Source organism: Nicotiana attenuata, chromosome 12 (genome assembly GCF_001879085.1).
Source record: "Nicotiana attenuata strain UT chromosome 12, NIATTr2, whole genome shotgun sequence".
NCBI classification, from domain to species: domain Eukaryota; kingdom Viridiplantae; phylum Streptophyta; class Magnoliopsida; order Solanales; family Solanaceae; genus Nicotiana; species Nicotiana attenuata.
The window spans coordinates 18,284,979-18,299,315 of NC_032000.1; the positions used below are offsets into that span (position 1 = coordinate 18,284,979).

The 14,337-nt window shown below is 39.1% G+C and overlaps 2 protein-coding genes across 4 annotated transcripts; both read right to left on the minus strand.

The window, feature by feature from the left end:
• Positions 9,574–11,824, minus strand: LOC109235348 (HVA22-like protein c). 3 transcript variants are annotated; one of them, XM_019401417.1, is made up of 5 exons: positions 11,663–11,822; positions 11,503–11,529; positions 11,116–11,238; positions 10,064–10,304; positions 9,574–9,721 (listed from the first exon to the last, which is right to left on the minus strand). In XM_019401417.1, the coding sequence occupies exons 1-5, from the start codon at positions 11,719–11,721 to the stop codon at positions 9,653–9,655; spliced, it is 519 nt and encodes a 172-aa protein (XP_019256962.1). In that variant the 5' UTR covers positions 11,722–11,822; the 3' UTR covers positions 9,574–9,652. The 3 variants fall into 3 exon arrangements, with proteins under 3 accessions (XP_019256962.1, XP_019256963.1, XP_019256964.1); XM_019401418.1 differs by having other exon boundaries at positions 9,574–9,718; positions 11,663–11,817; XM_019401419.1 differs by lacking the exon at positions 11,503–11,529 and having other exon boundaries at positions 11,663–11,824.
• Positions 12,253–13,787, minus strand: LOC109235926. The gene is made up of 5 exons (XM_019402170.1): positions 13,637–13,787; positions 13,381–13,497; positions 13,210–13,274; positions 12,680–12,931; positions 12,253–12,366 (listed from the first exon to the last, which is right to left on the minus strand). Exons 1-5 carry the CDS (start codon positions 13,785–13,787, stop codon positions 12,253–12,255), a joined length of 699 nt encoding a protein of 232 aa, XP_019257715.1.

Consider the following 14,337-nt stretch of genomic DNA (forward strand, 5'->3'; position numbering starts at 1 on the left):
CCAATCGGGTTTTCTCAAGGAGGTTTTTAACGAGGCGACGAGGGGGACACTTCAGGCGGAGGTGCGAACGGACGAAGTCACAGGACGACTAGTTCATTGCCCAACCTCTCAATATACTTTCCAGGTCGTCCAATGAAGGGACTAGATAGACTGGGACTGGAATGACAGCCAACACTAGATAGACTGGGACTGGAATGTCCCCGAAAAATATGTAAATTTCTCCAAGTGTATGAACAAAGCACGAATGCATGAAATTTACCCATATTTCTGCCAAAACAACGTCGCCCCAACACCTAAGTGGTCCCCGGCCATAACTAAATATAGGTTACATTCGACCTCGTTCGAATTAACACCTATTCGGCCCTCGGCCATAACTAAATATAGGTTACATTCGACCTCGTTCGAATTAATACCTATTCGGCCCCAGGACATAACTAAATATAGGTAACACCTATTCGGACCTTGGCCATAACTTAATATAGGTTACATTCGACCTCGATCAAATTAACACCTAAGAGGCCCCCCAGCCATACTAAATATAGGTTACATTCGACCTTGCTTGAGTTAACACCTATTCGGCCCCCGGCCATAACTAAATATAGGTTACATTCGACCTCATTTGAATTAACACCTATTCGGCCCCCGGCCATAACTAAATATAGGTTACATTCGACCTCGTTCGAATTGACACCTATTTGGCCCTCGGCCATAACTAAATATAGGTTACATTCGATATCGTTCGAATTAACACCTATTCGGCCCTTGGCCATAAATTAATATAGGTTACATTCAGCCTCGTTCAAATTAGCACCTAAGCAGCCCCCAGCCATAACTAAATAACAGGAAGCATTGAACTTTAAAAATAAAGGTCAAAAAACTTACCCTAAGTGCGAGGCCAACTATACTCCTTGATAGGGTTGCATCATCCGATTTCTCAAGAGTTTAACCTTCCACGTCAGAGCAGAGGGGACCCAGGGAAGGGACTACATTCTCCATGTTCATCAGTAAGTCTCGATCCATGGGGATCGCAATGGTCTGCATGGACCCCTCCAATCTCACCTCAAGATGGGTAAACCCCTCTCTCATCATCCTAACCTCATCTACGTCATTGTCGGAACCCATTTTATAACCATCCTCGGTGACTGCCTTATCTCTCCCATCGACCGATGGAGCAAGAACCTCATCCGGTCGCAAAGACGAGGGCTCATCTCGCTGTGAAGCATCAGAAATGGGGCATTTGCATCCATACCCGCTTTTTGGGTCACGTTTTAACTTATACCCACTTTACAAAATAAATTGCAAGCGTACCCACTTTTTACGTAACTTCAGGCATACGGGCCTGAAGTAGCAAAATTTTTTGCTTGAAGTGTAGCAAAACTTCAGATATTTTTGCATGAAGTTTGGCCTGACTTGCAAAGGCAATCACGCAAACTTCAGTTCATAGTGCAAATGGCAAACTTTAGTTCAATAAAACAACAGTATGCGTTGGCTGAAGTTTTTGTTTGTAATTGCTGAACTTCAGCATTCTAGTAGCTGAAGCTTTGTTCTGTATTTGCTGAACTTCAGCATGTTTTAGCTGAAGCTTTGTTCTGTATTTGCTGAACTTCAGCATGTTTTAGCTGAAGCTTTGTTCTGTTTGTGATGAACTTCAGGGCTGAAGTTTGTTTTGTATTTGCTGAACTTCAGCATTCTTAGAGCTGAAGTTCTAAAACAACAATGAATTTAATCGATCATGATTAGCAACGATTGATGCTGTTCATTTCAAAGATTAAAGAATGAAAAATATTTTCGACATGAAAACAAGTTACTAGATATAGATTAGAACCAAAAACCAATGTACCTGTAAAGCTAAAATATCTAAGAGGTTAAATTATTGTGAATAAGACCAAAATGAACATAATAGGACAAGTATATATATAGAATCATCAGGCTAGAACGCATAACAATATCTTAATCTTCAGCATTCAGAAAACGAAGGAGGAGGAGGAGGAGAAAGAGGCCCAGAGTTGTTTAATTAGTGGGTACAAGTTAAAACTTTTTTAAAAAGTGGGTATAGATTAAATGGGGGCGACCAAATAGGGTGCCCCGTGCAATTTTTACATCAGAAACTCTCATAGACGGCCCTCCGGCTCCAGTCTCGGCATCGTGAAAAGATACGTAGTGATGAAGATGGACGATAAGGCAAATCGTCAGTTTTGGCTCAACTACTTCTTTGTCAAAACCCAGGACGTGGTGGCCAATTCGAGAGGGTTCCCAGATGCATGGAATTATGCCCGTAAGTATCTTTTTTTTATCAAGCATTTGTTTTGCCAGTTTTAGTCGTGTTTTGACAATTCGTTCCTTCTTCTTATAGCCGAGACTGCGCCCCCTCCTTCGCTCGGGGACATTCATGGCTGGGTTAGCCAGGTTCTGCCTCACACTGTGGGGATTCGTGAGTGGCCGGCCTTTCTCAAGAAATTCGGGTCAGCGTCTTCCGCGACCGGTGAGTTCATCTGTTTTTACTTAATACTATTTTGACCTCATGGACGCTTGCTTGTTATAGCATTGTGTAAGAAGTGGATCTTTTAATCTTCCTTTTTCAGTCTGAGGTCCTTCGAGAAAACTGAGGGCTCATCCCCCTACATTTCGTAAGCGGAAGGCTGCTTCTTCGGAGTCAGCTCCCATTGTGACTGTGGCCAGGCTTTCCCGGTTTTCAACTGTATCTATTCCCCCTTCTGCTACGTCTAGGTCTTCTCGGTCATGGACTGCATGTGCAGCAGCACTTCCAAATTCCCCCTTGCGTTATCTAATAGACGAGGAAGAGGAGTCATCACCGAGCGACGAGGGTTTGATTTCTCGTAGAAGGAGATCGGTGGACGTCGGTGATGGGACCATTCGGGCCGTAGATTCAGTAAGGGGTGATCATGAAACGGCGGCCATAGTGATTGATGATGACAAGTTGCCATTTGAGATCCCGCCCTCAACTGAGGCCGTAGAGGGCGAACATTTTCTTCCTCGGTGGCGAATGTGCAACATCGTCCCCTTATGGAAACTAGGGGCGAAGAGATGCACCGTCCCCTTCATCAATTACTTTTGCACATTTCGTAAGCATGAGGATAAGCTTGTAGATGTATGGAGAAAGTTGGGTCGGGCAAATGCCGTAATAGTGGCAGAACTCCTCCTCTAATGGGAGAATAGGAAAGGAGTAACCGACGTAGAAAGGGTTCGCGTAGAAAGCACAATACGCAGGGCGGTGTATTTGTACACATCATGCTCTGCTGGAATTAGATCGATATGGGCAGGAATTTTGAACTTTGCCCTAAACTCACGAGTTCAGCCTCTTTCATCAACGACTCCGAGATCTCAGGGTCATCCTCCGGCACCTTCGAAAAATCGGATCTATCTTTTTAACTACGAGGGATTATCTCCTCCACCATAGGAAAATTCTCATTTTCAACGGCAACAGAAATACTATCGTCATGGGGAGGCATATGCACCGCCAAAGGAATAGGGTCAGTCTCCCTACCAGAACTAAAAGATACGTTAACCATTTTTTTTAGAGAGGATGTTATAAGTGCAGAAGGGTTGTGAGCAGTTGGTATCACCGGAACCAGGGAAAGCAGATATACAATAGTGAAGCAAAGAGGACAAGAACTCTATATGAAGAATGGGGAAGAAGACACAGAGATTTGATATTGGGAGTGCAAAACATAAACGAATTGATTCATACTTCTATTTATAAGAGTTCAAGCATCAGGATCGAGAAATCAAACTGTCATTTCCCAGCGCAGGTATCGAAATGGCAGAGGCACGGGAAACGACGCAAGGCATCTGAAAAATACGTAATAATGACGCATGATGTCATGACATCACTCTAAATCAATGTGACCCCAAAGGTTGCTGCTCACAAAAGGTCACGTTGTCACCTCGTCTGAAACGTCACTACTCGACCTGACTCGTCCAAATTTCCCAACAACGACAAACAAGGTCCGCTCATCAAGGCTGTCTAGGGTCGGCCTCAATAAGCGGAGGGACTAACTGTATAGGCCAAAATCCATCCTAGGAAAATTTAGCGTAAAGCTTCATTAAGGAAAGGGTCGGTCGAGGTCGACCAGGAAGTAGTGAGATTCTCGGCCGGCAGTCAACATTGACCGAGGTCGAGCACTAAAGACACAATAATAACGGCTAGTTTTTGTAATAGGTCTGCACTTGTATTATTAAGGTTTGTAAGGACATGTTTCATATAAATAGGAAAAAGAGACAGTGGTGTAAGGTATGTAATATTCACTTGACAAGAACACTTTTTGAGAAGAAGATTCTCTCTCTCTAGCAAAGATACAAGCTTTACCTTTTCATCAAGATTCTTGCTCACATTATTTCATACTTTTCCATCAGATCCGAGAATAGTTCAAACATTCTAGGATTTGTCTGTCATTCATCATTGTCAGAAGGAATAATCATCTATCTCATTCATTACTGGGTGAAACATTCTTTTTATTTACCTAAATGCCATGTATTGCTTGATATTCCTCTATTATTGCTCACATCTTTTGGAATATTAAATGTACATTATTTTGAGTTTCTCGCTGACTTTATCTTATGTTATCCATGCTGTCAAGTTCTAAATCTAGAGATATTATCATTAACTAAGTTTAACTCCTCATTACATAAAATTTAATAGTTTAACTGAAAGTTTATATTTTCTGGTCAAACATTTATATGGATTTTTTAATCCATTCAAAATTTTAGTACGGTCAAACCTCTCTATAATCGTCTCGTTTGTTCCGATATTTTTTGGCTGTGTCACGACCGAAAACTAACCCTGTCATGATGGCGCCTATCGTGGTACTAGGCAAGCCGACACATTACCAAAACAAATCGATATTTTCTTTTCAAAGATAATTCCAAAGCTATTTAGTATAAAACCTTCATAAAGGAGTTCACATAAAAACAAAAGTACGGAAAAGAAAGCCCGACATCGGGGTTTCACTAGTCATGAGCATCTACTACAACTGTCTGACAATATCAAAACCAACATAGTCTGGAAATAACTGAATACAACAAAGGAAAAATAAAGAGGGAGGAAAGCAGGGCTGCGATCGCCGGGCAGCTACCTTGCTAACTCCTATAGATCTGCAACTGAATAATCGACACCCGATATTGTGTCCAGAAATACCTGGATCTGCACATAAGGTGCAAGGAGTAACGTGAGTATGCCAACTCAGTAAGTAACAACAATAAATAAAGGCTGAGAAGTAGTGACGAGCAATAATGCAAGTAAAGTTCATATCCCAGAAACTCAGTAAAATACGACACGCTTTTAAAATATAGTTTGAATCAAGTCACCTTGTTTAAATCCAATTCCAGTAAAATCATTTGAAAACATTTTTTCAACAGTTTTCGAACAAAGGTTAAAAGCAAAAGTGAGTAAAATGATGAAATCATAAACATCCCCTCGGACAAACAACACTCGTATACAGCCCCTCGAGCAAACCTTACCATCACTCATATACAGCCCCTCGGGCAAACCTCACCATCACTTATATACAGCCTCTCGGGCAAACCTCACCATCACTCACGCCTCCCAATCACTCAGCACTCGGCACTCGCACTCAGTCGGTACCTGCGCTCATTAGGGGTGTGCAGACTCTGGAGGGGCTCCTTCAGCCCAAGCGCTATAACAAGCCAATCATGGTATAAATCAATCAGGCCCTCGGCCTCACACAGTCATAAATTAATAAAACATGTTGCGGCGTGCAGTCCGATTCCATAAATATCCTCACAATCAGGCCCCCGGACTCAGTCATCAATCTCTCCAGCTCTGGGGCTCTCAGAAAGAAAACAAAGTACTCAGCCCAAACAACATTTATACGATGCATCAAAATAGAGTAATAGAGACTGAGTTATGCAGTAAATAAGTATAAACATGACCGAGTATAGATTTCCAATCGAAAATAATGAGAGGATAGCAAGAAAAGACCTCTAAGGGTCCAAACAACACTGGCATAAGGCCTAAACATGGCATCCAACCTGATTTGCAGAAATTCTTGCTAAAACACGTAGGAAGCATGGAGTTTCAACAAAATATTCAACTTTACAGTTGATACGCGACGGACCAAGTCACAATCCCCAACGGTGCACGCCTATACGCCCGTCACCTAGCATGTGCATCACCTCAATATAGTCACATGACATAAAATCCGGTATTTCATACCCTCAGGACTAGATTTACAATCGTTACGTACCTCAACCCGATCAAATCTCTACTCCGCATCCCTCTTGCCCCTCGATTCGGCCTCCAAATGCTCCGAATCTATTCGCAACCAGCATAATACCATCAATATATGCTAAAGAAATGAATTCCACAAGGAAAACTACCAAATTAGACCAAGAACCCGAAATCGGCTCAAACCCGGGCCCGAGCCCACGTCTCGAAATCCGACAAAAATTACAAAACTTGAAAGCCCATTCACTCACGAGTCCATACATATAAAATTTATCGAAGTTCGACTCCATTTGGTCCCTCAAAATCCCCAAATCAAGCTCTCCAAAATTCTAAGCCCTAACCCCTAATTTTCCCCCCTAATTACCACTAATTAATTGATAAAACAACGGGAAAATATCATAGATAGGAGTATTAGAGCTCATGCAATACATCTCACTGAAAAACCCTTGAATCTCCCTTCAAAATCACTCCAAAAGCTCCAAAAACCGGCTTGAAAATGGTGGAAATGAACCAAAATTTGCGAAGTGTGCTATTTATACTTTATGCCCAGGTCTTTCGCACCTGCGGCCATATATCCGCTCCTACGGAACCGCACCTTCGGTCATCACCTCACACCTGCGAAAACCACTTAAGTTCTCAAAGCCGCACCTGCGCCGCAGGTTTTGCACATGCAGGCGCGCACCTGCGCACATCCTTCCATTTCTGCGGAACTGGCCATTCTCCCTTCTTCCACATTTGCGCCCCAGGTCTCGCACCTGCGGGCTCGTAGATGCGACCAATCCTTCGCATCTGCGGCTCTAGCCCTAGCCTTCCTCTTCCGCATCTGCGACTGCCCAAGAGCACCTGCGACCTCGCACCTGCAGCTCCCCATCCGCATGTGCGAAAACACCAGCAACCTCAAACCACCCGCAGCAACAACTATCTCCCAACACAAAAAATCAATCCGTTAACCACCCGAAACTCACCTGAGGCCCTCGGAACCTCAACCAATCATGCCAACAAGTCATATATCAACATACTGACTTAGTCGAACCTTCGGAACACTCAAAACAACATCAAAACACTAAATTATCCTCGGATTCAAGCCTAAGAACTTCTAAACTTCCAAATTTCGCAAACGACGCCGAAGCCTATCAAATCACATCTGAATGACCTCAAATTTTACACACACGTCAAAAATGACTCCACAAACCTATTCCAACTTCCGTAAATCCATTCCGACCCCGATATCAAAATTTTCCACTGCCGACCGGAATTGCCAAATTTCCAACTTTCGCCAATTCAAGCCAAATTCTACTACGGACCTCCAAATCACATTCCGGACGTGCTCTCAAGTCCAAAATCACCTAATGGAGCTAACGGAACCATAAAAATCACATCCGAGGTCGTTTACACATAAGTTAACATCCGGTCAACTTTTCCAACTTAAACCTTCTAGCTGGGAATCATTCTTCTAAATAAATTTCGAATACCCTGAAAAACCAAAATCGACGATTCACATAAGTCATAATACATCATACGGAGTTACTTATGCCCTCAAACAGCCGAGCGAAGTGCAAATGCTCAAAACAACCGGTTGGGTCGTTACAGGCTGTTATAGTGAAGTGTTGTTATAGAGGACATATATTATAGCATAACATAATAATCGGTTCCGAGAAAAATTTAGCTTTTATAGTAAATAACTGTTATATGAGGATATTGTTATAGAGAGGCCTGACTGTACTCCTTTTAATAAGTTCATCTTAACCTTATGTGTGGATGTTCTTCTTACTATTGTACTAATGTTTCTATGTAACAAAAGCTGGTCTTTCCCATATATGTTTTATAAAATTTAATGCTTTTATCAGATACTGGAAGACAATTGGAGAAGTATTACCTAAGTGTTATGTGATAGAAGAATATTTATCAAAGTGAAAAATAAATTCTACAAAAACAATTATTAGACCAACATTGTTGTGAATGTGAATACTGGGTCCTATAAGGCCAACATATTTACTAGATGAACATTGCAGAAGTGCATATGTAATTAAGAATATGCGGTTACAAAATTTCAATCTTAACTAATAATATTATTCAAAAGATAAGGTTACGGTTTTTGACAGATAATATATATATTTGACCAAGTGATAATGAATGTGAGCAGTAATAACAGTATTCCATGATCCAAAAAAATGGAAGATGGCATTAAATAATAATAAATAGCAATGAATGCCATTTAAGTAAATAAAAGTGTGAGTCACTTGAAATGGTATGAGATCCGTGGATATTCTTTCTGACAATGAAGAATAATTGATGAACCTTAGAACACTCGGGTTTTCTTGGATCAAGTGGAAAAGCTAGACAAGAATCTTATAAGTAAAAAAGTTATTTTCGTATGCTTGTAATATGGTCAGATTCTCTTTATAAAGTCAATGTGTTCTCTTACAAGTGAATATCTCCCCTATCATTGCGTCTCTTTCTATTTATAGGGAACAAGTTCTAAAAACCCTAATAGTACATGTACAGAGAATATCCACTAGAATATTCTCTTTTGTATCCTATATTAAAATTAGTCGTTAACTCTGTTTAAGATGCTCGACCTCGACTTTGATCTATGATGACTTCACGACCTTAATCTTTGCTGACTCTTTGACAAACTGTTCTTCCCTTCGAGGGTACTTCATCCTGGCGCAGATTTTTGTTGAGACCTTAATAATAGCACGTGGTGACAAGTGAAGGTTATCATGATGCTGACGTGGCTTGCCTATATCAAAATCATTTTTTGGCCCATACAACAAGATTAACAATGATCGCATGCGGTAGAAGGTACAAATAATACAATAAAGGATAAAATAATAGACGACATTGGTCATATATTCATCTTCGTCCTCCAAATAATACACCTTCCATAGTGGGACGAGCTTAAATTAGACGACATGAATAGGAAGAATTCGTCTAGAAGACATTTTATCAGAGGCGGATCTAAAATTTCAACTTTATGGGTTTTGGATTTTAGAACAACGACTTTAAGTACTAATAGCTGGATTCTAAATTCAATATTTTATACATATTTAATGAATTTTTTAACATAAATATACCATTTGAGTAAAAACGATTGTGTTTAGCTGAACCCGTACTCGAGCTTCTACCTCCGCCCCCGCACTCAACCACTGCACTCAACACATTTGTTGCAACTGTACAATGAAAAGTAAAATTTCTATCCGCAAGTTACTACTCAATTCCTTTGTTAGTTCAATTTCAAACGAGATAGCAAATTGGCTTTTATGAACTAGAATTATATAAATAGGTCTCAAAGTCTTATCTCAAGAAGCCTAGAATGAGTAAAATAGCAAATGGAATACTCTAACATAGAGTGGAAAACTCAAGGATACCCAAACATAGCTCATCAAAATAACATACCAACATACATAACTAAATAAGTAATTTAATGGTGCAAAGAGAGGCCAATCAATATCGATAATCATCATCAAAGATCATGTAGTTATTCCTCCTGCTTCTTGCATCTCTATCAGCCTGCTAAACCAACACTAAATTCAAATTCAAAATACATGTATAGGCAAAGTATACTACACAAAAATCCCTTCTGTTTTAAACTTAAGACCATATTTGGATTATTGGAAGACAAAGAAGGGGGAGGGGCGGATGTAGCTTTTTAACAACAAGTTAGCATAGACAAATTCACTTTCTTCGACTCGAAGTATATATATAATGAAATTCTTTTATATGCTTAGGGGTAAAGTGCTCTCTAACAAATGTGACTATACCCCGGACTCGAGTTCGACATCTTTGGTTAAGGATGAATGAGTACTTACCTTGGTAAGGAAACATCAATATTAATATATGTAAAATTAAATTTACCTTGGCTATAAGCCTTTCAAATGCTTGTGGTCCGTGTTCTTCAATATATTTCTCAGCAGCAGTTAAGACATCATCTGGCTTACTAAAAATGTCTTTTTTCAGAGGAACATACCATATTTTGACTTGTGGATTTCTATAAAAAGGTCTTATGAAATTCTCATAAACATAGGAAGCTCCATTGAAATAAGGTAGAACTAGCCAACATATTGCAGCTAGCTTAGCATATGACCATATTGGAAACCTGAATTAAGAACACACCAATAATTAATGTTTACAAAAGGAAATTCTACTCAATCAAGCCGTAAAAACAGCTTCTTATAAGGTAAAATTGTGTACAGAAGCTTTGTGCACCGAGCTGCAGTTGCTTATAACAATGTGCCTGCTTGTGATCTCGTGAATTCTACTATTTTTCTTTTAATTTTTTTTAAGTGTCGTGAAAATGTGATTCATTTATAGGATACAAAGTAGTAACAGTTATATTGAGTTTTTTTCCCGAAGCGTACTATACTGGAATTAAAACTTCTAGATCTCTGCACTTGAATCATTTTTGTTTCACCTTTTCCAAACTAATGTATTTAGGTCAAAGTTGTTTTCCTTTTTTTTTTTCCTTTTTTTTTTGCTTAATGTTTTTTATTTTATGTTCTTTTAAATATAAAGAAAGGGCAAAGCACTATGATTCACGAACAAGGCCTTTTTATCTGAAGAGCAGAAAATGTATCATTTTATTTAGCTAGCTATATATCTTAAAAGAATTAATTTATATACACGTAGACAATGTAACAAAACTATCAATGTCTCTAAAACATTTTCTAGATTATTAATCTAACTTTTTATGGACAATTGCCTATAAATAATTTTTAGATAATCTGATAGCGTACATATTATATAGAAGTTAAAACTCATCTTGAGAACATAATATACTCAACTCATTAAAACATGTCACGAACTTAACATATTAGTAACACTATAGTAAATTTCTTTTCCTAAAATCGGAAGTATTTTAATATATATATGCCAGAAACTGCAGAAGTAAATTGAGAAGTGAAGCTTACCACTCAATGGCCTTAGAAAAGGTAAGCTCAAAGAGAGTAATCAAAGAATAAAGAACCCAATAAGTTAGCCATTGCCGATCATCTGCTCGAGACTTTGTCTCTATTGCCTTAATTGAAGCATACCTGCCAAATATATTCCCCATTATTCAACAAAAATCAGCCAGAAAAAAAAAAAAAATTAATGTCAACTAAAAGAAAACCCCATTTTTACCTATATTACCTAAAGAAAATAAAAAGAACAGACTATGCCATTAACTTTACTAAGGTCAGACCGATGCACAAATGTAGGGTACGGGGAAGGGTCGTAACTAAGATTGTGATATAGACAGCCTACCATAATGCCATTAACTTTACTGTAGAGAAGAAGAGATTTGTAAATTAACTTACAGAGGGTAAACAAGAGAGACTAGAGGCCTGGAGGAACAAAAAATTAAATAATGTCAAATCTTGAATATATTTTGCTTGCAATTACTAAACAAAATTACTTGGCATAAAATTAAACACATGTTATTATTACAATACATATACATGAAGAGAGAAGGCTTACAAAGCAAGAACATCAATATTCTTGGCTATTACAGCAAGAACATTGTTGTCTGAACCCATGTTTGATACTCTTAACTAAGAAACACTATTAGAAAGAGGTCAGAGAATGAATGTGAAAAACACAAGGGAAAACCTCTGTTGATAATGTAAATGCATGGACTTTATACGGAAAGGAGTCAAAAAGGTAAGTGGAAAAAAGAGTGATTTAAGGAAAGTACGAAAAAAAGTGATTGAAAACAGTGAGTAAATTTTTCTAAGAAGCATCTTATGCTTCACGAATATTGAGGCACCGAAATATGGCAACTTCATCTGTGTGTGTGTGTGGGGATTCGTACTCATTTTAAAGCAAGTTAAATTTTTTTGGCCATTTTAACGAAAGTCTATAATATAGCTGTTCTTAAAAATAATAGCAGATAAATAATAAAGAAAATGAACTTTTGATTAACTCAATCCCAAAAGTTAGCTCATAAGTTGAGGATTGCCTAAGGCAAGGTAAATGGCCTCCCACACCCACCGATGTGAGACTCAACACCTCCCCTCATGCCCATGCCTGTAAATTGGAGCGTGGACAACAAAAATGGAGGTCCAACATCAATAACGATAAATTGGGACGAGCCTGACTCTGATATCATAATAAACGCTAAAATTTGCACCTTCACTAAGCATATTCAGAGGAGCTCTATGCTTCTTTAATGACGGAAGTTTCTAGAGCAGAGAAACAGAGAAGAAGCAGATATTTTGTGAAATGATTCTTATCTCATTCTCATTTGGTTACACTATATTAATATTAAAAACACTAACTAACTATTAACTTATGAGCTGGTACACTTAAAACTAACAGCTAACAGTAGAGTTGCCACGTTGAATACTTGATCACACAATACTCCCCTTCAAGCTGGAGGGTGTAACACATTCATCACATCAAGCTTGCCAAAAAGATGGACATGCTGAGCTTGACAGAGGTTATTGGTCAGCAGTTCAACAATTGATCTTTGGAATGCACATAGATAATTTTTACCACCCTTGCTTTGATTTTGTCTCGGATGAAATGGAAATCGATCTCAATGTGTTTTGTGCGCTCATGGAAAATGGGATTGACATCCAATTGGATGGCAGATTTGCTATCACATAACACCAAGACTGAAGTTTTGATGGCAACTCCCAGTTCTTGAAACAGTCCCAGTAACCAGGTGACAACTGCCACAGTTGAAGCCATACTTCTATACTCAGCTTCAGTTAAGTTTCTTGACACAGTCTCCTGCTTCTTGGACTTTTACGAAATGAGAGAGTCACCAAACTTGACCACATAACCTGTGACAGACCTTCTCGTATTAGGACATGCTACCCAATCTGAGTCACACCAACATTGCAACTCCTCTACAAGGCCAGACCTCAACCAAATTCCCTGGCCCGGGGCATTTCTTAAGTATCTAACCACCCTAAGAGCAGCCTCCCAATGAGACTTCTTAGGTTATTGTATGAACTAGCTTAAGGTGTGGATGACATAGCTAATGTTAGGCATTGTTGTAGTTACATACATCAATCAACCTTCCCAACATCATCTAGAGGCAAATCATTGTACATCATCCAGAGTGATTGTTGGCTTAGCGCCACTGAGTCCCATCTCAGAGATGAGTTCTAGGACATACTTTCTCTGGTTCAATATAACCCTAGCCTTAGACCATAGAATTTCAATGCCCAAGAATTATTTGAGCTCACCTAGATCCTTCGGTTTGAACTTCTGGTGCGACACCTGCTTTGCCTCAATAATCAATTGATCAATGCTTTTTGTGATAAGCAAGTCATCGACATAAACTAAAATGATCACTATGCCTTCTGGCATTTTCAAGGTAAAAAAAGAGTAATCATGATTGCTCTGGATGAAGCCTGCTTCCACTAGTGCATCAGACAACTTGATATTTCATTGTCTTGATGCCTTCTTGAGCCCATATAAAGATTTGAGCAACTTGCACACCTTCTGCACTCCTGTTTCCTAAAACCTTTAGGCACGTCCATGTAGACATCTTCACAAAGGTCACTTGAGAGAATGTATTGTACATATCCATCTGGTACAAATGCCAACACTTTGATACTACAAGAGCTGTTACTGATCTCACAGTCACCATCTTTACCACATGGGAGAAAGTGTCATGATAATCAAGGCCTTCCTATTGGATACAACCTTTTGCAACTAGCCTAGTCTTAAACCTTTCAATGTACTAATTTGCTTGATACTTTATTTTATATACCTATTTTGATCCCACGGTGTGTTTACTTGGTGGTAGATCTACAGTCTCTCAGGTTTTTTTATCTCCATAACTTTGATCTCCTGCTTCATTGGTTCAAGCCACCTAACATCCTTTGTAGCTTGTTTAAAGGTTTTAAGTTCAACCAGTGCAGAGAACTTAGCCAAGTAACTTTGATATTTTGGTTTGATACTGTTACAGCAGAGGTAGTTATGTGATAGGATACCTGATAGTTCCTTTATGAAATGTAACATAATCCTTCCACAAAATAGGCTGTATGGAATTCCTAGAAGGTTTTTTTCAGTGGAACATGAGTACCATATGGGGCCATATCTTGAATGGAAATTTGAGTACCTTCTGTGGGCATAACATAAATGTCATTTTCTGATAGAGAGCCTTCTTGCAAACCACCATCTTCCTCTTCACTCTC